Raw genomic sequence first — 23865 nt, 5'->3', positions numbered from 1 at the left:
AGGGGGTGGGAAGATAAATGCCTCATGGGTTGCTCGTTGCTTCTCTGAAGATGCTGCTGACGCTTGTGTGTAAGCTGATGGATATTGTCATGCCACAGAGCATCCCTCTGCCCCAGTAACTCTGCAGGAAAGATTAATTGCACCGTGCTACTCTTTCCTCCCCACGGTCTGGGCTGTGGGTCCTGCTTGTGGTCCATGAAGGCTGTCCCTGTTGGGTTGCTGTCCCTGTTGGGGTGGAGAGCTGGGAGCAATGTACATAAGCTATGGCGGCAGCAAGCCAGCTCCCGTGTGACTTTGCAGTGGGGAAGTGATTCTGGCATCTCAGCACGAGGAGTTTGACAGCTCTTTGGGGAGAGGTTTCCTTGTGAACCCCCCCTGGAAGCTTTCCCTTCCCTCTCCCTGTTCTTTCCCCCCCAGTTCTTAAAGTTTGGCAGTCATTTGAGAGGAAACGTGTGGGGCTTTGAGCAGCCTGGGGAAGAAAGCAGAGGGGGAAATGGTGTTTGCTTGAATGTGGGACAGCTTGGCTTGGCAGAGCTGCCGCTCTGCAACCCAGAAATGGGAACAGCCCTTGTCACCAGTGGGAATGACACCCCCCTCTGCCCACCCTGCTCCGGGGCTCTCCAGGGCGAAGGGCCTGCTCTGGAGCGAAGTGACTGGGCTGGGACAGAGCAGAGCTGACATTGTTCCCCGCTTCCATGTGACCCTAGGGGAGCTGGGGAAGTTGCGATTAGCTGTAGTTTGGTGATTGAAGAGGTAACTGGATCCAGGCACCCCTTTTTCCCCTGCCTTGTCTTGCGAAAGGCTACCCCAGATCTGCCAGTGCAGCTGCTTCCTAACCTGGTTCTGTCAGAGGATATGGGTTAAGGGGGAAAAAAAAAAAATTATCCTACTATTAAAAGTGCTTATGCCAACCTAGATCCTGCTGACAGAAAAGGGTTTGGTAGCGATACACGACAGGAGGCCAAGCAGATCTGTGCAGAGTGACAGTCCCCAGATGGGCTGAGGAGCGGGGGAACCCTGCTGTCACACGCATCTCGCCGTTGCGGTGCACAAGCCTTTGGCAGCTGGGCTGGATGTACGCTTCAAGTCTGCTGAGTTAAGAGTCCTTGTGGGTCTGTTCCCCCCTTTAAACTGTGGCTGGCATGTGAGTGGCTCGTTAGTAACCCCTTCTGGAAACCCAATCTAGCTGAAGGCCTCAGAGTGCTCAATTTGCCCCCATTCCCTGTGGGATGAGTAACTATCCCCAGTCTTGGAGGTGGGAGATGAAACAGGCTGTGGTTTTCATTCCTCCAGTGCTGCATGGCTTTCATCTCTGCCGCTTCCTCCCCAGCCCTGGTCTCCAAGCAGGCTTGGGAAGAAGCCCTGTTATTTGAGGTACCGGGCAAATCTGTATTACAGCAATTGCCCATAAGAAGTGTTGATGAAGGTGACTGGGAAAAACTGTCTCGTTTTTCAAAGCCACCCAGATGGGCTTTGCACTCTCCTGGCAGGAGCTGGTTGCTTTGCAGCACAGAGTTCCCGGCCCTGTCCCTCATGGGGGCAGCGGGGCTGCCCCAAGCTGCCTGGCTGATGGCCAGCATCTTCTCCTCCTGGCTTAGGCTGCGCTGCTGAGCTTCCAGATCCCCTGTGAGCATTCGCAGTGCCGCCCTGGCTCTGCACCGAGTTTTCTGGGCAGTACAGCACAGCTCACCTTCCCTCCCCAGTTGTCAGGGCTGGGAGCCCCTCCTTTCCCTCACTGCTACCTGGTGAGAGCCCTGGCGTGGCAGAGCCAGGGAGGAAGCAGGAGATAAACACCCGCCAGTGTCTCTCTGTATCCCCTGACAGAAGGTCAATGACTCTTAAGAGGTGGTGGCTGCCCAGGGTGGCACTGGCGAGGAGGAGGAGGAGGGAGGCACTGGCTGCAGGTGTCTGCTCCACCTGCCTCCTGGAAATGTGAACCAGGAGACAAATCTGAAACCAATCTGGCAATCGCTGCGGCCAGGCCTCTGACCTGCTCCTAGCACCGAGCGGGCAGAGCTGCATGAGGCTGGGTTACTGCGCTGGCCTGGAGAAGGTACCCTTGGTCAGGGCCACCTTCTGCGCGGGTGACCTTAGAGGGCACAGCAGCCTCCGGGGACTGAGCTTTTCTCCCTCTTCTGCCACTGCTTTCTGTGCGATGTTAGGCAGTTATGTGCCTCAGTTCCCTCCTCTGCAATGACGCTTCCTTGGTGAAGTACTTGGAGCCAGCTGCTTCAAGGAGTAGTGTAAGAGCCAAGGGGCATTTATCGTTTGCATCAGCTGTCTGGAAAGCCCCTGGAGCTTGTCACTAGGGGCATCAGGAAGATAAGATGGCTAATGCTGCTGCTTGGATTCTTGCCCAGCTTGCTGGGAGGGAAGGAGGTGTGTGCCCAGCCCCTGGAGCCGTATGGTGTGGATGCCAGTGCAGGGTAGTGGATGGGTCTCTTCTGGGGTGTCCCACGTGGCATGACGGATGTGGTCAGGGGTGTCAAGTACAAACTTTGAAACGGCAGTGTCCACACCTGGTATGATCTAGAGCTCCCTGGTGGCCTGGACTCTGGTGGGACAGAGGGGGTGACAAGAGAGGGGGTTTTCTCGTGCGTGGCTGCTTGGAAAGCTGTGGTTGAGAGAAAAGAAGAAAGTCTACTGTGGACTTGCAGTGTGACTCCAGTTTGGGCAGCAGGGATGTCCTGCCCTCCAGAGATGGTGGCTTCCAGGAGAAGAGTGAGCATCACCTGCTGTCAGAGCGGGTTTGTGCCCTGGCACATAAATTGTCAAGCTGGTGCAATGTGCTGAGGACTATCCTCAGGCTCCTTGTCTGCCCTGCTCCGCGGGAGCCTTTTCCCTGCCAGCTCCAGGGGCACAGCCCCTGTGGGGTGCCAGGAACCCCCTGCTCCCTGTGCCTTGTGCATGAGGAGGCCATGCAGATGGTGAGCGGAGGGAGTGCTTTTGCTTGTTCTGTGGCTGCTTCGGGGCTGCAGGGAAGGAAAATGGAAGTGCTGAGAGCTAGTGCTCTGCTAAACTTTGGTCTCCCGCTCCCTGGAAGTTGGGAGCGAGTGGGGATACTCTGGGTTGTTCAGTGATGCTGAGACAGCTCTGGCCGGTTTCAAGCTATTTGTGTTGTGGGGAGACCCATGGTGTGAGTGTCCGAGGGCAGCAGTCTGTTCCCAGTCTCCTGCTCCTGAGGTTATTTGGGATTCTGTCCGAAGGCTGTGGGGAGGAAAAAGTGCTGAGTGTGTCACTCTGGTGTCCTGCTCCCTGGGGAGGAGAGCGCCTGGCTCGCCTGCGCTGGTGTTCAGTCAAGTTCCTCTGCAGGGAGGAAATCTCCTCCAGGTGGATGAAAGGTTTTGAGACTGTCACCCAGCTTGGGCTTGGGGGAGGAAAGGGAGACACGCGCATCCCTTTTGTTATAGGAAAGGGGTTGGGAAACATCCCTTATCCTTTGGAGAACAGATGTTGAGTCCCTCGTCCTAGCTGATCCCTTGCAGTGCCGGAAGGAAGCACATATGGGATTCAAGGCTGCGGGATCTCTGAGGACATCCTCGAAAGGGTCGCGTTCTTCCTCTGCTCTTGAATGTCTCCCACCACTTGACAGCACTCCCTCTGAGACAGTGCTTGGATGGCTGCGTCTTCCCGTGTCCTCTGCTCCCCTTCTGCTGCTGCCTGGCCCGTGGGACGCAGCTGTGGTTTGTGCTCTGTAAGCAGAGCCGTGAGGAGCTCTCCCACGGTGCGTGGGGGGAGGTCTCGCCCTACCGTCTGGTCGGACCCTCTGACTCATGCACACCAAAACACCTCTGCCTGGGCTTTCTCTGGAGCCTCGTCCTGCCGTGACGAGGCATGGATCATCCCGTGGGCAGCATCTCCCTCGAATGATGCCCGCGACACCAGCATGGTGGCTCCTGCAGAAGAGGAGGGTGGATGAGAGGCAGGGGCTGGCAGCATGGGAAAGCTGTGCTGCGCTGCGCTTCACCAGGGAGCCCGTTTGTCTCCACCAGGCTGTCGTACAGAGCAGTCCATAACCCGGGGTGACTCGGGGCTGCAGGGGTGCCCACTTCCTTGGTGCCTGGTTGAGAGCTGCTCTTGACCTCCCCATCCGTGGGAATTGATAAAGGAGCTGTGTCACCAGCAAGCGGGGAGCTGTTGTGTCGTCCACCGGCTGCATTGATGGGTGTGGGTCTGGGGTTGCCTGCCATGGGCTGGGGGTTGCTCTGCAGCTTGTTGACAAGGGGTGAAGGTGGCACAGTAGCCCGTTCTCGGTCATATGGGGTTTTCACATTGTGGTGAGGGTTGCTGCTGTCGTGTCCTGGCTCGTTTTCTGTCCTCAGGGGCCTGTGGCTGCATAAACGGGAGGAAGTTCTTGCTGTAGGTCTTTCTCAGTGGGCCGTAGCGGAGGCTGTGGACCCTGCTCTCCCTTCAGTGGAGTGGAGAGAAGTGATGGTGCCATGCACAGCATCGTGTGCGTGACGAGGCTTTATTGATGGACTGGCCTTGTGGTGACAGTTGGGCTGTCCCAGGGCTGGGAGAGCAGGATCCCTGCTTTGGTGGGAAGAACTGATTTCACAGATTGGGATTCAGAGATCTGCGGGAGTTTGCTGTTTCAACCATCTGACTTCACACTGATGTTTAAATACATGTGTGTGCTTTCGTGCACAACTGCACATTTGGGGGAGAGAGGGAAAACCCCGAAGTTTATTAACAGCAAGCAGTGCGAAGTGGCCCTGATGCCGGGCTGGGAAATAAGCCCATCACAGTGGGGTGGGAAATGGATGGTTGCTTGCCAAAACATCTGCTCTCCTGCTCTGGTGAGGTGTGTTAACAGTGCCGGCTGTGTGCCGTTCTCTGCAGGTCGCTGTGGCTGCTGGCTCCAGAAGGCGACGAGCAGGTGGGCTCAGGACCGGCTCTCGGGTGGGCACGTCGTGGCCTTGCAGCTGCTGCAGTGTTTCCCCTCTCTGCTTTCCTGGGCCATTGGCATGCTCCTCTGATGTTCCCTCTCCTGCTGCTGCCCGCTTTTGTACGTGCTGTTCCTCTGGGTTTGCTGACAAAGTCCTCTTGTGGCAGGTTGTCCCTAAACCTTTTCCTTTTGCTGGGCAGGTTCTGCAACCTCTGCCCGGTGGCCTGGCAGGAGGCAGGGCAGCTCTCCGCTGCCGTGGCTGTTGCTGCAAAGCAAAGGTGCAGCACATCTCTGGCTGCAGTGGAGGCGGGGAGAGAGCCTTCCTCTGTTCTGTCTGTGAAACCGAAGGCAACTCTTCTTTCACATCCATTCCTGTGCATGCTGCCGGATGTGCACTAAGATCCCTTATCAAGAGAAAGGCGAGCAGCACTTTATCTTGTTTTTATGAAAAGTGTTAGCTTTTGAGGGCATGGGAGTATTCAGGGACAGGGCTGGGGAAGTAGTGTGCTGGTAGAGATGGTCTTAACCTTATTTCAGGCTGCGGCGGCACAGGAGGAGGTGTTCTAGCCTCAGATGTGAGATGCGAAATGGAAGTGGTTGTTCCAAGCTGCTGGGTGAAAATTATCTATTTGTCTAGAAGCCTTTTTTTTGGCCACACCTGGTGATTGTGAAGCAGGCTGCGAGTTCTGGAGATGGGAGGGAAGGAGGTGGAAGGGGAACTTGCCTTACTCGGGAACCTGACATCTGAATGCAGTGCTTTCCTGCCTTGTTCTTGGAGCATGGCCCAGCACAGGTACCATCACAACCACGCTGATGATCTGGGTTGTGGTGGCAGTGAATTTGTGTGTTTGTGACAAATGTAGGATCATCCCTTTCACAGAAAGGCTTTGCAGGTACCTTGGGTCCCACCGCTGCTGCCTGCCTCTTGCTGCTAAATCAGCATCAGTACCTGAAGTTTAACCTGCTCTCGAAACTTCTGTGGTGCTGGGGGAAGGATGGAGACGGCACAGCGATGCCGGTTACAGACATGCTTGTGCAGCTCCCATTCTGCATCTGCAGGCACCGCTCAGCTTTCGCGAGTCAGTTGCCCTTCGGCTGCATCCCAACGGTGCTGCAGGCCCGGCAGTCGCTTGGAGCACGTCTGGATCTGTCCTTGTTCAGCCTCCCTTTCTGTATTGCATGCCAGGGCAGTAAAAGGGTGGCTGAGTTGTCAAGGTGGTTTCTCCCCACAGCTAAGCAAAAATGGTTAAAAAGGATCTGTGTCTGGTGGCAGAGGTTGAAATATGGACTAGGGCTGTCCACCCTGAAGGTGCTTTGGGCTCTGGCTCGGTAGTCTGTGCTCAGTAGCTGTTTGAGCAGTAGCTCTTCTTGGGCTTCTGTTTCCCAGGGCACAAACATGACTCAGTGGTTTGGGATACAGACAATCCTTTGGATAACTCCTCACCAAATAGGCTCTGTGTGCAAGGAGGTACCAGGCATGAAAGCAAACCTCAGGTTTTGCAGTAGGTGAGCGTTAGGGACTTGACCTTTCCCAGTGTGTCAGTCAGATCTGGCCGGATTGTTCTGCTCTGAAGCTTCTTCGGATCAATGTTGGCTGTACAGCTGAGTCTTGGGCTTTATGCTCTGAGCATGAGTGGAGTAAATAGCAATATTGGATCTTGATTGTAGAAAAAAAAAACCTTTGCAGGATCTCTCCCAAGATGAGCATGCTTGTGACAATGAAATCAGTGCAAGAACTGGGCAGGACGGGACTGGTTGGAAAAGAAGCAGTTCTGCTCTTACATCAACCTCGGTAAACGCGTGGAGGGGAGAGCACGAGAAGGGGAAGACATGGGACTGGTAAACAGGTTTTTGCTGGCCAACTGCTGTGGACTTTCGGAAGGCAGCTGGTTCCTTTGCAGCTCTGCCTTGTAGCAGCGGCATGGATTTAATTAGTATCCGGTGTCTAACTGGAACTTGCTGCGTTGTGGATGTATTGTCTGGTTTAAATAGAAAACCCACTGGCAGAGCCGCAAAACCCGGCGCATGCGGAGGGGCTTGACGGCTGAGACCACTTGTTCAAGTAAGTGACTCGGTGTATGAAATGCCTTATTGAATCCAGCTCTTGCGGTGCCGAGCAGGGGCTTGAAAGGCATCGTCAGCGTCTTGGCTGGGGTGCCTGCGTGTGTCCTGTGGAAACCGCTGGAGCATATGGGCTGTGGGAAGCGATGAAGAACTGGGAGTTGTACTCTGACTACTGTCCTTTTAAGGTCTCCCAGCCAGACTCTGCTTTGTCTGTAAGGAACTTCCTTTCTTCCAGTACTACGAACTCTATGTTAGTAAAACCGAAACCACTTCAACATCCTAATTGGGTTTTTTGTGCTGAACTGTTAAGATGTGATAGATTCTGTGGAATTACAGCCTTGGGTAATTTACTTCACGCAGGGGCAGAAGGCGAGCCCATGTCTTTTCTGTTCTTCAGAACCGGGTTTACTGCTCTGGTTACCCATCTGTTACCTATGACGTCCCTCTTACGGTAATAGCAAAGCACGTTGCAGTTTCACAGACAGAAATTGCTCCATCTGTGAGCAGGAACACCAAAGCAACGCTAGTACAAGCAGTGGGGCAGCGGGCTGGAGCTGTAGCTGGGTCATTTGCTCATCTCGCCATCTTCCAGCTGTGTACCAGAACCTCTCCTGGCCCAGCAGCTACGAGGATGGCTGTTGCTGGTCTCGGAGAAGGGATACTGGAGTAGAGAGCAGGTAGAAGATGCTGGTAACATCCCAGAGGTGTGACGGCGGGGCTGAATGGGAAGGCGGGCAGGTATCTCTTGCCACCTGACTGCCTCCTGCAACCAGGGGTTTTGCATTCCTGACATCTCACAGTGGTTTGGCATTGCCGGTGTTTCCATGTGGTGTGGATCTGGCATGGGGACCATGGGAATGGCTCGTGAGATGGATGTGGCTCGAGAACTGGGAGGTGCCTGCCCTGGGGCTTAGTTGGGAACAATCGCATGTCACACAAGGGGTAAATCAAGGCGTATAGTACAGACCCCTTTTGTGGGGTCTGTCAAGTCAATCAAAAAGCTGTTTTCCTTCAAGTCTCTCTAATAAAGCTTCAGTGTGTTTTCTGGTAGATTTTATGAATTCTGTAGTTGGAAGTTTAAATTTGTGGCTGATGAGCCCCAAAAGGTGAACAGACTCTCTTAGGCACTTGATTCTCGGATGGATTTGTCTGACTTGTGCTGTGTTTGATCTTTTCCAGTCTAGTTTTCAGATCTGGTCTTATTTTAGCACGTGTATATTTACTATTATTATTTTTCCTAGAGAAGTATTTTTAGCTTTTTGCTTGGTTCCTGTGCTGCTGCTGAAATTTCCATCATGGTATTTCCGGTTCCTTGGTAAAGCATAGTTAATATTTTCCATCCAGGTGTAACTGCTTTGGATGGGGATCCAACGAAAAGAGTGAAATCCTGCATTCAGTTGGGAGCAAATTGCATAGCAGCTTGCAGCAGTGGAGAGATGCTTGTTGAAGTTTTCTTTGTGGCTGCTTTTACTGAGAGATTTAGGAGTTGCCTTAGAAGAGCTGTTGACTCTGCAAGCTTGTTTGTGTTCAAAAACGTTGAGGATCTGGGTTGTTCTGAATTTGGACTGTCCAAAGCACATTGATTTCCATTTCTGCTTATGCAAGCAAGGAGCAAACATTCATCAAAACGGTCCCACTCCTGTTGGTTAAAGAGGGGCCTGTTTCCTCATTAGATATTTTTGGGTGCAAAATAATTACTACTGAACTGTAGCCAGAAAGCTGACTCTTAGTAAAGCTGATGCTATGCACACGCATCCTTGCCTGCCTGCCCACCCGCTGCCAGGCAGGAAATTTTCCTTGCCCGCGCTGAGCTGTGGTGTGAGTGGTTGAGACTTCAGGGTGAAGTTGTCCAGCTGCTGGTCCGGGGGTGTTCTCCGGCATGTGGCTTGTACGGCTCTTCCATGCTCCTCTCAAAAAGGAGGCAATTGTTTTAAAATCACAACAGCGTAGGGAATTCACACCTTCACGTGAGTTCCTACCAACTCTTCAGAGTGTTGCCCTCTGGGCTCCATTGGAAACTAAAAGCACTACTACTGGTGGGTTTCCCCCTTTTTTACTACTTATTTAATTTCATTATGTTTAGAGAACTGATTTCAGTTTTGCTCCCACTCTCTTTTGGGACTGTTGCGATGCTGGAGTTGGATTAGGCGGATGCTGTGCGCGCTCCAGGTTTGTGAGCACATACAGCTCCTTGGGCAGCAACAGTCCGGCATGGTTGGGCTGTCCAGCACTAACTGCACCATTAGTCGTGCTGGAGTTTGAGGAACCGCTGAGATTTTGCTTTTAAAGCAGGCTGATGGTTTTGAATATGTGAGCTGGTATCTTCTAAAGATCTCAATGAAATCACGCGTGAGTCATTACTGGTTTTGTGTTGAGAACTTGGTGTAGCTGAGCGTTGGTGAGGCCTCCAAGCTGTGAAGCAGGACTCCCCTTCAGTAGAAGCAGTTTTCTGCTGTGATGTTGAAACTCTGCTCTTCTCCTCGTTATGGAGGGAACGATGAGGCACAAACCCTTTTAAAAAAAAAAAAAAAAAAAAAAATTGAAAATTCATAGTAAGCCATTAAAAAGCCATATTTGTGTTTGGAAGCTGGGAGAAAATAACTTTGAAGAGATTTGGAGCTTGATTTGTTGTAGGTTAAGAGCTGACCAGAGTGCACAGTGTCTAAAAAATCTCCTGGGGAAGGGAACAGCCAGTAACAAGAGAACACTTCTAATTTAGAGAAAAGCTTAATAGACATGATAGCTGGAAGAGGAAGCCAGAAAGAAAAAAAATCCATCTTCACAGCACAGCTCAACTCTGGGGAAAAAACAAATGCTTGCCTTTTTTTTTTTTTTTTTTTTTTTTTTTAAATCCTGGTGTTTTTGTGGCTTGGATGTTTTTTTGGACGTGGCAGAGAGCCACGGATGGATACTGGGGTAAAACACTGAGATGTTCGGGCTGGCTGATGGTCTGTGCTGGGAGCAGTACAGCTATGCGTGGTAAATGCTTTAATCTCTAACAGAGGCTCAACGCGTTCCTGCTTCATTTGCTAGAAGTCATTTTTTTTGTTTGTTCTGTGTTAACTATATAGCTGGAGGTGATGGTGTGTCTGATTATTTGCTCTGTTAGTGGATTTTGGGGTTTTTTAAATTATGCTGCTAAGAACGGCATTAGCTGTGTCTGACCCCTCCGCTGCACAGGGAGGGCGAGAGCCCGGCCATGGGGCGCAGCGAGCGGCAGAGGCAGGAGGGCACTGGCGAGGCTGAAGGTGCCAGGAGCGCCCTGTGCCTGCTGCTCCAGGGGCTGAGCTGGGGTGAAGCGTGCGGGTGGAGTCCTCTCTCCTCATGGACACACCATGTTCTCAGTAAAGAGCTGGGAAGCCAGGAAGGGAGAGGAGGTTTGGAACAAGGATGCTCGGATCATGTTGGATTAAAAGCTTTGCTGCCACAGTTTAGGGTTTTTGTGGGTTGGTTTTGGGGTTTTTTTTTTCCCCCTGAACACTAGAAGAAATTCGGGTAGAAACATTAGCCTTGGCTTTATTCTTTTGGTTTTTCTTTTCAAGAAACAACCTGGATGGAAAAAAAACATGTTTTGGACAACCTGCCCTTGCAAATTTCCTTATTGTAAATATTGTGGGGCCAAAAGTAAAACCATGCTGTGGTGTCTGTTCGCTGGAGGGGGAGACCAGCCGCAACTGTTCCCGTGTTGAAGGGGAAACTGTGCTTCAAACGCTTCTGGTACAGTGACCATGGTGATAGGACTGCGTCTGCCGTGTAATCGATGACTCAGTCTGATAGCACCATACAGACGTGAACCGGTGTCCGTGTTTGTGCAATGAGGGATGCAACGGCTTGTAAGGAAGCAGCTGGGGAGATGGGCTGTAGGGCTTCAGACAAGGGCTGTTCTTTGGGATGAGCAGGCTGGCGGGCTTGACATGAGGATCCAAAAAGTAGATTTGTGACTGTTGGATATTCCCCACCGGTGGGCTGATGACCTCGCGCGTGGGCAGCAGGAGTGCAGGTACGGTAGGTGGATTTCACGGGATGGTGTTGCTGTTCGGTGGGGGAGTTTCTTCAGTCCGTTACTGGGCTCTTGTCTTTTCCCTGAAGGATGCCTTGGAGGAGGTGGGGGAAGGTTGCTGAGCTCTCAGCACTCTTCAAAAGCTGAGAAAGAGCCAAGTATCTCCCTGGGGACCTCAAATGGACAAGGCAGACGCAGGGGAGTTGTTATCCCAGTGTAATGGCCAGGATGTGAAAGGCCAGGAAGTTCATACATGCCCACATCACCAGGGAGGCGGTGGCAGAGCTGAGACCTCTCAAATCCCAGCCCTGAACTTGAGCTATGAGGCTCCCCCACCTCTCGAAATGTGCTGCACGTTATGCCTGGGTTCCCCCGTGGCTCTGCATCAGCAGTTAAGTAACAAACTATTTAACAAGAGCTTCCTGTTGTGCTGACACCAACATGAACGTACAAAGGAGGAAACGGAGTAAACAGAGCTGTACTGGCTCCCGCCTCGCTGTAAGCTGGGAAAAGCGTTGGAGATTGCAAGGAGGCCTGGACGCCATCTCTGCTTGACCTGACCCTGCTGGGGTCACGGAATGATGTTCTTGTGGCTGCGATCAGCAGAAACTGCGCAGGCATCATGCGTTGCTGGGAAAGCGGCTGCTTTCAGGACTTCCTGATTTTTAAGGGATTCCCCAGGACAGATAAAGGCCCCTTCACCCCTGCCCTGCTGCTCCAACTCCTCCGCAGGGGCTGTCCCCTGCGAGACGCAGCCAGTCCTCCGTCCTGACGGGGTTGGCACAACTCTCCTGTGCCGTTGCAGGCGAGATGTTCACATCCAGAACTCCCTTCTCTGCCGGGTGCCTTGAGATCCTCAATCAAAGCACTCAATCTCCTCTTTTCTTGAGGGATTGGGAGGAAATTGGGCCAGAACAAGCCAATCTGCCTTTGCCATAAGGAATATTCTGCTGCCCTGGTAGGTTTGCTTGGGTCTCCCGTAACCGGAGGTGTAAGATGGAGCGAGCTCTGAGTGCTGCACAACCCCGCTGCCTCTCCAGCCCACGGAGGAAACTTCCCTGGGTGGGGGTCAGGACAGGTCTTCTCCAAACAGCAAGGTTTCCCTTGTTCTCCTGGGGAAACAGCTGATGCAGCTGGGGACAGCTCACCCCGCAGACCTGTGTCTGAGCTTCTTTGGCATGTCTGCTGTGGGAAGGAGTTGATGGCAAGCTGCTGTGTCCGGCTCAGGGGAGAGGTGCGTGTCTGGGAGCAGAGGAAGCACGGGAGATCCCTCTGGAGCCCGTTGCATTGCCAGGGCCCAGCAGCACAAGGCAGAGAGAGGAGCTTACGCTTCCAGCTTACGACTTGCCTGTTGCCCAAGCAAAAGGCCGCTGTAAACTGTTCAAGTCTTGGAAGGATTCTTCATTTAAAAAAACCAACAAAAAAAACCCTCCTGCCAATTGTCTTGTTTCCTCAAAAATCCACCCAGCATGGATTTTTCTCATAAACGTTAAGACTTAAGTCGCAGGGAGCTTGGCAGCACGCTCTGGAGCACAATGCCACTTCTCCAAGGTAGAGGCAGGAGCAGGCTTATTGCCGTGTCTGACGTGGCCGTCTCAAACCGGGCTTTCTCCTGCGGCACTGGTGTGTGTGTGCACAGAGAGAAAAGGGAAGGAAAGCGGCCTGGGGAGCGGGTTCCTGGTACTACTGTGGGGCTGGGAGTGAGTCACCCCCCAGCTTTACAGCTCTGTGTTGGTTGTGGAAGAGAGGGGTTTTGAGCCCATGAAGTTAAATTGATGCCAAAGGTGTGTGAATGCTCCCACGTCAGTGTAAAGGTGGCCTAGTTCCAGTTTGCTTGTATTTGTTCTTAAACATTCAGTAAATAACACTGGGTCAAGCTGGATCTTTACGCATCTGTATGTGCTTGCTGTTGCTCCAGTACAGGTTGTCTGGTTGTACTGGTCACGTTGGCTGTCCCGCAAGAGATGCTAGCATTGGGCTTGTACAAATGTGGTTTGAACACGAAATTTCCAGAATATGAGAAGTAGCTGCATTATTTTTACATCTTGGAAAATCCACTGGATTTCCCTTTTGTGGTAGCTGTGTGGACAGGTTTTTCCTCGAAGCCTTCAGCTGTTGAAAGAGCAAGAAGTGAGGAGCTTCAGCCCAGAGGGAGGACCTCAGCCAGCTCTGCAGAGCACGGGACTTTGCAGACCCAGCGGGACGGGTTTCTGCTGCACTGGAACATTCCAGAAGGCTTTTCCTTTCCTCTTGGTCCAGAGCAAAGTTGGTGGGAGAAGGTGACTTCATGGCCGGTTCCTGTCCTTTGGAGCAGCTGGAACAGCCTTTGTCCGTAAGCTGCCGTCTTATGCCTCGAGCCTGCGTTGGCCTTTGCTCCCCTCTGCCACAGGCGTGCGTGGGAACAGTGGCCCCGTGGAGGATGCAGGCGTGGGCCCAAACCTCCATCCCAGGAGGACCTGTTGTACCACTACAGTTCACAGCATTAGGTTGGAATGAGTTTGTTTTTTTTTTTTTTTTGCCCCCCTTCAGCATCTGTTTCTCATTCTGTAGCTGCTCACACCCCAGATGAGTTGTTCCCCTCCTGAGCCTGCTCAGCCTGGAAGGCCCCTAGTCAGAGCCATGCCTGAGTACCAAGAGTTGTCCTGCTCGTCTTGGGTCTCTGGAGGCCTCATGTAGGGTGTGGGGTGGGTGGAGAGGGCCCCAGCAGTGCTGCAATGGTGCCTGGAGGCTGGTCTCCATGCACTCAGGTAGCGCTCACGCGTCTGCAGGCTGCTCAAAAGCTGGAGGCTTCTGGCAGCCCATTGCCTTTCCATTTGCTGAACTCTTGGAGGGTGCCTGCGTCGGGATGCCCTGGTTCTCCTGCCCTCCTGCAGGAGGAGGGAGCTGCCCCGTGTCCCTCCAGCACCTCCTGTCCCACCTCCGGCTTGACCGTGCCCATTACAGGGGTCTCCTGTGGGAAGCCTGGTGAGGCTTTCCATGACCCTGCATTTTGGGAAACCTCTGTGTCATGGCACAGCTTTTTCCCATTTCGTCATGAGCGGGGTTGGCTGCCGGCACTGAGGACTGGAATACATTTTTAGCTACAAACCTTTGTAGACATCATCTGGGACCGTCTGCAGCTTGCTTTAAAGATGTTGGATCTTGCTTTGTTTTAAGACTTTTGATCTCCTTGTAAGCAAAGACTTCATCTGCCTTTTAAACTTTTAAAATTTGTTGGGTTTTGGTTTCAGCTGTGTACGGCCACCAGTTGCTTTTTGGTCTGGATTTCTGTATTGGGAGCCAGCTGATGCGTTGTCCTTTGGGACATAGGGTATTTGTGATTATTTTTAGCTTTTAATTGGCAGTGATCGGTACTTGGAGCTGCATAGTGTCAAGGGCTTTTCTTTTTTGTGCTCTCAAGAAGCTTTCCTTTCTCTTTCATCTGGATGCAGCTGTGTTTCTCTTTCGCTCACAAAGCACAGAGTACATGGGGAAACCGGCTTCAAGTAACCATCCCAACGGCTTGCGGAGATCAGGGCTCAGTCCAGTCAAGCCTCCGTGGCTGGTAGCAGCATCACACCCGCCCGGGGGTGCCGGCTGGTCCAGGACACCTGGACTCTGTTCCGAGAACTGCCATGGACCTGCTCCCTGACCTTCACCAATCACTTCCCTGCTCTGGGCCGCTATTTTTTCCTCTTCTTCCCCTCTTTTGTCTTGCCCCGTGTAATTGTAACCTCTTTCGGGCAGGAACACTGTGTGTGTATAAAGGGCCTAGAACAATGTGCCCCAGATGGTATTGTACAAGTCCTTTCTCAGCAGCCACGAGGTTTCACTATACAGGAAAGAAATTTTTAAAAATACAACTTTTCAGCATTTTATACTTGCAGATGTGGCCAGGAACTTCCCGAGCCTTGATATTTCAGTCCAAGTCACAGGTCTCGGAGACAAGGGCGAGCACTAGAATCGCAGCTTTTTCTTTTTTTTTTTTTTAAAAAAACAACCACTGACCCCCCCACCCCCAATCCCTTTTTCTCACCCTCATGACTGCAGGGAAAGGCTTGTAAATGTGACTGGAGCAGACCTGGCATGCTCAAAACCAGATGGCAAATAAAAAGAACCCAGTATTTCAACAAAAACAACGTGAACCCCTTCTTTGGGTTTCAGATGATTGCTTGAGTGTGTTTTTGCCCCCTTTATGGTACTTTCAGTGTTTTTGTGGTTGTGTTTTGGGGAGGTGCTGAAGTCACTTGCACTTGTCTGCAGTTTATTTCACTTTCAGGTTCCCTGGCTTGGAGCACTTGCATTGCAAACACTGCAGAGCAGTGCTTATTTGTTTTAAGACCACAGCTTGCTTTGGAATTTCTTCTACCAAACTTCAGGCCAATTTATTTTTTTTCTTATTCATCCCCCTCCCTCCCCTTCCCCCCAAAGAGAGAAAGAAGTTTTCTTAGTCTCATCTTGCATCAGATTTGATACCAGGCCAACAAACCCAGCCTAGAAGGTGCTTTTCTGAGGCTGCTTGCCTGATGTTACCTTCTGGGTGAGGATTGCTGTTCAAAATGCAACAATGTGGTGTCAGTTCTATCAGGGGCATCTTCCCCATGGTGCTGCTACCCTGGGGTGGGAGGAAGGGGCAGGTCTGGGTCCCTGTTGCCCATCCAGAGGCTGCTGTGTTTTAACAAACGCAGGTTTTGCAGGGCTGTTCGCTCCAGAGCAGTGGGAGTCCTGGGATTTTACCAAAGGTTTCTGTTTCTAATTAGGTTGTTCTCAATTTTAAAGGCCAGAGATCTCTTTATGGCACAGGGTGGAAAACCTGACCAGTCACTGACACCGCACAGAGAGGTGGGTCCTGCTTTTGTACCGAGGTACAGCGAGCCGTTGCCTCTCCTTGACGCTCTTCGGATGCGAAAATAGATTCCTCCCAGCCCTCGGCTCCCCGTGGCTCATCCACGGGGGAGGCTGGTGGGCAGAGTTTGGAGGAGCATCACTTGCCCTGGCCTGACTCACGCGAACGCGGTTCAGTGACTTCCTGCTGCTCTGACCGCCCAGCTTTGGAAAAGGGGGAATTGCAGCGCGGCAGCCGGCTGGCACGCAGCCCTGGCGCAGGGGTTGGTGCCATGGCCTCGCTGGTCGTTGCCCTGGCCCAGCTGCCTGAAATCGGGGTTTGGAGCCGGGCTCTTCCAGGGGGGCTGCTCCCAAGGCTGGGGCTGGCTGCACAGGCAGGGCTGGAGAGTCGTGCTACACTGCTGCCTGCGTTTGTCTGGGCTGGGGGAAGACGGCAGAGTCTCCCAGTGCTCACAGGAAACGATTTATTTTTTCCCTTCTGTTAGGGCTCTGTCTCGCTCCATTGTCTGAAATTCCCTTGCAAAGACTGGCCCATAACTCTTTAAAAAAAAATAAAAACCAAGCGTGGGGGCTGGAGCTCCCTCGGCTCTGGTTGTTGGCCGCCTGACTCTGTGCAAACAGTCTGGGACTGAAATCCCCTGGGACTGAACATAAAGGTCTGATTCAAAACGAAAACGGGGTATGAAGCAGCATGGCCCGTGTATCGCTGGCTGTCTCCCCTTCCCCAGTGTGTGGCTGGAGCCACGTCTGGGGAAGGTGGCTCCTGAAATGCCTGGGGAGAGCTGTGCCGCGCCGCCTGCTCTAGGAGGTCACAGGGGAAATGGCTCCCTGGCGTCCTTGCGCGAGGCCAGCGGAGATGGGAGAAGCGTGAGACGGGCGGGAGGGCACCACCATGCGCCGAACCTGGAGCGGAAATTATTGGGGGAGCAAAGAATGAGCAGGATATCACGTGTCGGCCGTGTGCGCTCGGGGCTGGGGGAGAACAAAGCGCAGGGAAGCCCTGCTCCACTGCCGCTCCCACCCCGCTTCCTGCTGGCACGGGATGGAGACCGCTGGCTGCCGGGGGAAGGGAGCGTCAGGGCAGGAGCCGGCCTGTGGCTGCCCGCCTTTGGGGAAGCTGGAAGGCTCGGCGTGCCTCAGTTTCCCTTGGCCAAAGTGTGCTGGGTGCAGCAGGATGGTCCCCAGGTGTTGGCCTGCTGGGGGTGGCCTTGGAGGGCCAGGCTGCTCTGTGCTGGGGCTGCTGTGTCCTGGGGATGCTCCAGAGGTGTTGGCCTGGAGGATGGAGCCTGCGGGGGAAGGAGGGGGCTTTCATCCCACATGAAAGCCTTGTTCCCCAGGACTTGAACAGGCATGTCCCACAGATGGGTGTTGTGCACCCACAACAGCCCCGAAGAGCTGGGCCAGCACCCTGCACCTTCAGTGCCTGCAGCTCCAGTCCCTTGTGGAGAGCAGCGGCATTTTGCCAGGATGCTGTGGACAGAGTGTGGTGGGCCCTGGCGAGGATTCGGTGTCAGGCAAGGACTGGGAGCGGGGCAGCCCCAGGGAGCAGCTCCCCTGCCCACGGACCCTTACATGGCCGGTCCTTCCCCCATGCTGAGCTCTGGCTTGGGTGTCTTTTTCCCTCTGTTGCTCTTAGACCCTCCCCCATTTCCCCCCATGGACCCTTTAGCACAAGAAGCCTTTTTTTTTTGTTATTAATAGCCATTGAGAGCCAATAAAAAGTTTTACGGGGTTTGGCCAAGCGTCAGGACTTGCAGTGTGCTCATTTCCTGGAGTCTGAGCGCTGGAGGGGCGTGGGTTTGCTTGTTTAACCCGCAGGTAATGAGGCCGCGGCAGCAAGGGCTCTTGGTGGGCATCACGGGAGCCCGGAAAGGAGCGGAGGAAGGTGGTGAGAGGGGGAGTGGGGCCGGGGGGGGGGGGCAGGCGGGGGTGGGGGGGGGCTGCCTCCCAGCTCGGCTCACTCGAAACGCAGCAAGGGCTGAGCTGGGAGCAAAAGCAGAGATGATGAATGCTGGGGGGGAAAGCAGGGCGTGTGTGCCTGTGTCGGTCTGTCTGTCTCTCATGTGGCCTCCCAGTGTGCACCCGGCTCCTGCTTGACCCTTTGCACTTTCCAGCCCCTATTTAGCTTCCTGGTTGTCCTGCTCCTGGCACGCTCTGCCTGCCTCCCGCACAGGCATCCCTGCAAGGAGGGGACTGAGCCTGACCTCCCTCCAGGCAGCTCCGGTGGGAGTCCTGGGTGGAGGAAGAGCATGGCTCCCTCTTGGGAACCTGGTTCCCTGAGAACAGAGCTGGTTGATGGTACTTGTCATCCCACCCCTGTGGAAGGGAGCGAGGGGCTGATTTGGCCTCGATGTTGGGCTGTACCTGTGTGAACATGGTCAGCTGCATGGAGAGGGCTTGTGCGGAGTCAATGTCATAGAATTATAGAATAGTTTGGGTTGGAAGGGACCTTTAAAGGTCGTCTAGTCCAACCCCCCTGCAATGAGCAGAGGTGTGCACATGGGAAGGAGCTCCCTGGTTCGAGGGGCTGAGCTGAGTCCTGCCTGTTTGCAGGGGCCGAGGGGAACCCCAGTTACCCCACCACCAGCACAGGGCTTCCTGCAGCCTCACTGGGAAGTGCTGGGAGCTGCGCATGTGAGATAGGCAAGGTGCTGCACGACCACTGAGCGAACAAGCATCCACGGCCATCAGTTACTCTTCAGTGAGTGTCACAGTGGCTTTTGCCCGGGCTGCAGCCAGCAGCCCTATTGGTCACCATGCCTCGCTCCAAGCTTTGCAGTTAAAATCAAGCTTTGTTTGTGAGAGCGGAGGAAGAGGCAGCAATCAGGAGCTCACCGGGGAGGCGAGCAGGGTGTTAGTAAGTCGTGGGTTCCTGTTTGCCAGTGTCTGTTTTACCCCAGCCTGGCAGGCCTGGGCGGGCTGTCATGGCAGCCCTGAGCATGGTCATTCCCCACACACGCACAGCCACTTAGAAACTGTGTCCTCTCCCATGCATCCTGGCGCAGGATCGCTGGCACAAAGGTCCCGGCCCAGCCGCAATGGAGGTTGGTGCTGGGGGCAAGCACTCTGACTCAGCTGGCCACAGCCTCTGGACCCGCAGGGACCCTCCCAGCCGCCTGAGGACAATATCCTCTTTTCACTTCATAGGAAATTGCACGCCTGGCGTGGTTTACGTGTGTCCTCCGCTCTGGGGACTCTTAGGTCTGACCAGCGGCAGCCTGGCCCGAGTGCCTTGGCTGGTGCCTCCGAAGGTCTCCCTGCTGCCAGCACCCTTCCCTCTGGGGACATTGTTCTCCTCGCGTGACTCTCCGCTGGCTCCGACCTGGAGATGCTCATCAAGCATTTCACCTCCTGCTGTGGTCAGGCTTTTATTTATTTATTTATGCCAGCATCTTAGACATGGAGCACCCTGTGATGGTCCCGATACCCCAGCTTCTCCACCCCTCAGTTGCAGCACCCTCTGTCGTTGTGGGAGTTATCTGTAACACAGGGAAGGTGTTGGAGCGGCTCTGCGGAGCTGGGGTCAGGAGCCTGGAGCCCACAACCCCCTGTTGTCCTCTTTCTCCTCGTTTCCTCATGCTAATTTTCTCCCTCTCCTTTCCGCAGCTGGGAGTCCGAGGAGCCACGCTGGGAGGACCCTCTCCGCACGATGTTCTCTCCACCAAAGAACTCCCTGTAACAGGCGACGATGACAATCGCGGCGGGAACTTGGAAAGTACTAACATTTCAGTAGCCCAGCACCCGTGGGTGGCCGCTTATCCCTCCTTCTCCACGCCCCGCCCTCCCATCGCTCACCGTGATGGTGTATTAACCAAGAAGAGCCCTGCTTCTTTTCTCCTCACCCCTCAACTTTCGGCAGCTCTGGGATTTGTATGGCAGCAGCGTAACCGTGGAGAGGCCGGGGTATCACAAACTTATGGATTTTGATAAGAGAGGAGGGAAAGGGGAGCTGGAGGAAGGTAAAAGGATGTCCAAGACAGGTGGAGGAAGGAGCAGTCATGGAAGCCGGAGTGCTGGAACCAACTCGGGAGTCTTAATGGTGGGTCCCAACTTCCGGGTCGGCAAGAAGATTGGATGCGGCAATTTCGGGGAGCTCCGTCTAGGTGAGAAGGGTCGTCTTCTGTCCTCACTATAACTGCTTGTGCAGGGATTGCCCTGGCATCCACCTCCTGCAGCAGGAGGAGCTGGCACGTGCCTGTGACTGTCAGCACCAAGGGTGTTGACTGGCCGTACAGTGTTGAAGCATTGCATGTTGCAGGTAGCCCTTGCTTCCTTTGCAGAGTTTCCTTTTCCTCAGCCCCTTCACATGGTGCTTGATCTTTCAAAGCCCATCACAGCCCGAAGGACTGATTGCAGAGGTGTTTCCCATCTCCTCCCCGTACTTATTGGTCTTTGGGTTTGTCAGGGAGAGCGTTATAGTTCAGTCCTGTCTGTTGGAAGTGGTGGTGGCCGATGCAGGCCTGGGTGTCGCCCCCAGTCCAGGAACACTTAGCGGGTAACGTTTCACAAGATGCTGCTGTGTGCTCACCAGATCTCGCCCCACTTGTGCACAGGGTGCTGCCCTCCCGCTGCGCCACATGCCTCAGGAGAGTGGGGGCCTGTGGGGTGTTAGCTTTGCTGGGGCAAACATCTGGGGAAGAGAGTCGGTATTTTATCCTGGGTAAATTCTCCGGTTGTTGAAACTGGTTGTTTCAGAGACTCTCCTAAAATTTTATGCAGGGGAGAGAGAAAGGGCTGAATAAAACCCAAGCACCTTCCATGGTCACTTTCCATTTTGAACCAAGTTTATCAGGAAACAGTTCAAGCAAACTCCTGTTTAGAGGGTGGGCAGTTGCTCCTCTCCCAAGGACTCGACATGCCCCAGAAGGCTTTCAGCAAGCTGTTAACTCTTCGGTTGGCATCAGGCAGCTGGGAGAGGCCCGGCAGTGCCAGGCACCGCTGTGCCAGCAGCGCAGTCGGGCTGTCTCCAGGAATGCGCGTTGGACGTGTTGATGGAGTCTCTGCCAGGTGGAGCATTGGCCTTGGCTGCGAGTGCTTTGGGAAAGGGCTTGTGCCCTAGGAAGAGGGAAGAAAGCTGGTCCCCGGAGCAGGCTGGGAGCCTGTGACAGCCGTAGGCCTTGTTGCTCTGTGATATTTTAAGCAGCGCCTTTTCAAACCAAGCTTTGAGCTAAACCTGCAGTAAATGTGGTCGTCTCGGCAGGCTGTTTGCGTGCAAAAGGAGCAGGAGGTGGGAGGCTGTCGGGAGGCGCCGCCGGCAGCCCCGGCTCCGGCACCCGCACGGAGGGTGGGGTGAGTTTACCCACCTCGCCGTGCCGCCTCTGTCTGTGGGGAGTTAATGTTAGCTCTTCCCAGCATGACAGACTGGCTGGTGCCAGGCTAAACCGTCCTGTTCCTGAACTCCCCGATGGGATCGCCGCTTAATTGCACAGCTTGGGAAAATGCTCTGTTTAAAATCCAGCCAAGTGGTTCCCGCATTCAGCAGCGGAGGGTCTGTCTCTCCCGGTGTCATGAAGAGCTGTGATCCTTCCTCCCAGACCCAGGTATTGTGGAAGGAGAGGTATTTAGGGATTTTGCCGCACCAGCTGCTCCTTTCACTACCCAGGTGGATCTGGACACCCCCTGGGGACTCTGCACCCCTGGCTGGGAGAGGGCGGACGGAGGCCTCTGAGCTGTGCAGGGTCTACCTGTGTCCTTCCACCTTCTTTTCCCTGCTTGCCAGTGAACGTCCCACAGTGGGAACGTGTTTCTGGGTGAGCTATCTTCCAAGATCCTGCTCTAGGCAGGAGTCTGAAACAACTGGGGCTGTGGCTGTTGCTCTGTCTGGCGTGCTCAGTGCTGAGGGTCGGTGTGACCCCCTGCCTTGGCCTCCCCCTCACTTTTTGGGGACAGCACCGAGGTGGACACGAGTCTCGTGCGGATCTGAGGAGTGTCTGTGAAACTGGCAGCCCAGGTTGCTCAGAGGGGAGCCACTGCAGGGACCTGGGAGCAGCAGTTGGGCTCAGTTTGCTCGTGGCTGAAGGGACAAGCAGTGAGCTCTTGCTCTGGGGCTCCACAGCAGTCGATTCTCACTGCGAGAGTTTGTCCTTGCCACCAGCAAGAGAAGCCTCTAGTCCCTTCACGTGATTTTCCTGCCCTGTCACACCCTGTAGCGCCCAGCCATAACAAAGGCCTGAGCACAAGATCTCATCACAGCAGTGGAAGCCATAGCTATGTGGCTTTTCTCCTAAAATCGCATCTCTCTTCCTTAGGTGTGCCTCTGAGCTGCGTCAGGGCTCAGGAATGCTTTCAGGACTTCACAAAAAGTAGGGATTCCTCCAACTGCAGATGAATGGCAAGGGACCAGAGGGATCCCACTGTGAAGCGGTGGCATGAGCAGGGATGGTCCCCAGCTGTTGCTGGACACTCAGTTTTCCCCTGGGAGTGGAGTATTCAATCCTCAAGGGCAGGCTGGTTGCAGAGGCCAAAGTGTAGCTCAGTGTTTAAAAGCTCCCAAATCTTCTTTGGACTTTTTCCTTTCATAAAAAAAGCCAGAAGATCTTGCAAAAACATGCTAGGAGGTGACTCCTCCAGCTCCCAGAGGTGGGGGATGGAGGAAGATGAAGTTGTCTTCCTGAAACAGGTAACACTTTGCCCAATTTCACCACTGTGCCGAGAGGCAGGTGACGATCTGTCCTTCCAGGTGCCTCAGCTCAGCTGCCCCAGATCGAGACAAGTGTCCTCCCAGGTATGGAGGTGTCCAAAATCAAAAGTGATTTGTTTAAAAATAAAATTTTAAAAAAATTGGCATAAGGCATTTGTGGGAAGCCAGAAGGGGAATGACTTGGGCAGGAGTTCCTGGCTGCCAGAGCCATGCTTGGATCCTGCCCCTCTGTGTTCATGCTGGCCTTGGCATCCTGGGTGATACACCAACGTAGTGCCAGTCCCCGTCCCAGTCAGGCAGTGCTGCTGGCCGGTTCCTCGCTGTACAAGCATGACTGGAAGGCTGGGCTGGGAGCTGGAGCGGGGTGGCTGTTCCAGCCCTCTGGTGCATGGGGTCTGGGGGGAGCTGAGTGGGGGTTAGTGAGGGGCAGGTTTAGGTTGTGCAGGTGGTGGGTCCTGTTACCTCCTGGTCACCCTGTCCTGGTGCTTCACCCTGGGCTTGGGCAGGGCACCCTGCCCCGGCCAGCACATCCAAAGTGCTTCTTCTTCCTCCTGCCAGCCTGCAGCTGTGGACGAGCGCCAGCCCAGCTCCTCCTGGGGCTTTCCAAAGGCAGCCCTGGGCAGTACCCGCTGCCTGCAGCTCCCCGAGCTCCCCCCTGCCCTGGCTGGGCAGCTCCCCTGCCCATCTGCTGCCTGCAGCCAGCCTGCCTCTGTGCCAGGGCTGGATGCTGCCCTCTGAAACACAAGGCCAGGAGGAAGCTGGTGGCAGCAGGGCTGACCGGAGCGTGGCTGGTGGCTCGTGTGCCCTGGCACCAGGCTATGGCCGAGCGGCGGGAGCCTGCAGCCCACTGCCTCTGCCAGCTCCCTGCGCCCCGGGAGCGAGGCCAGCACATACTGCTCGCAGTGAGGGTTTGTTGGAGCAGGCCCCTCTTAGCAGCTCCTTGGTGGTGCTTTGGGGTGGGCTGGGATAGGGGGAGAGGAGGAAAACCCAAACATTAACCAGAAAGGTCAAAAATGAGCCCAAAGCACCTGGGTAGTTTGCAAGCCCCCTTCTGTGAGCTCTGCCTGGTGCTGGGCTGCTTCGGAGCCGTGCTTTGGAGCTGGGAGCTGCTGTTTGTCCTGCCATGCTGCCCGGGCAGGGGGCTCCCTGACGGCCCCCTCCTGAGCCTGGCCCAAGGCCAGTGCTCTGGTAAGGCTGTGCCGCAGAGCTGCCCTGGGGCAGCCTCAGCCTGGGAGCGGGGTGCAGGGAGCGACTGGGACCCGGCGGAGGCTGCTGCTTCTGTTCTTCCTGCAATGAACTTCTGCAAATGTGCTTTTTGCAGCTTTCCTGTGCTCACCCCTCTGCCCCAACCTGGTGCATTCATTTCTAATGGTAGCTTGGAAACACAGCGGCTGGAAATTAACTTATTTTTAAAAAGTAAAACCAGCATTTTGGAGGGAAGAAAACGGG

At 54.3% G+C, this 23865-nt stretch overlaps 1 protein-coding gene across 2 annotated transcripts in view; it reads left to right on the top strand.

The window, feature by feature from the left end:
• Positions 1-23865, top strand: part of CSNK1G2 (casein kinase 1 gamma 2) — a 46057-nt gene that overhangs the window by 10093 nt on the left and 12099 nt on the right. For both annotated transcript variants that reach the window (XM_050910543.1, XM_050910542.1), the window contains exon 2: positions 19383-19879. In XM_050910543.1, the coding sequence (XP_050766500.1) occupies positions 19693-19879 (187 nt within the window). In that variant the 5' untranslated portion in view covers positions 19383-19692. The remainder of the gene's footprint in view (positions 1-19382; positions 19880-23865) is intronic.

The sequence above is a fragment of the Gymnogyps californianus genome, chromosome 24 (assembly GCF_018139145.2).
Source record: "Gymnogyps californianus isolate 813 chromosome 24, ASM1813914v2, whole genome shotgun sequence".
Taxonomy (NCBI): Eukaryota; Metazoa; Chordata; class Aves; order Accipitriformes; family Cathartidae; genus Gymnogyps; species Gymnogyps californianus.
This window is presented reverse-complemented; position numbering and strand designations above follow the sequence as displayed.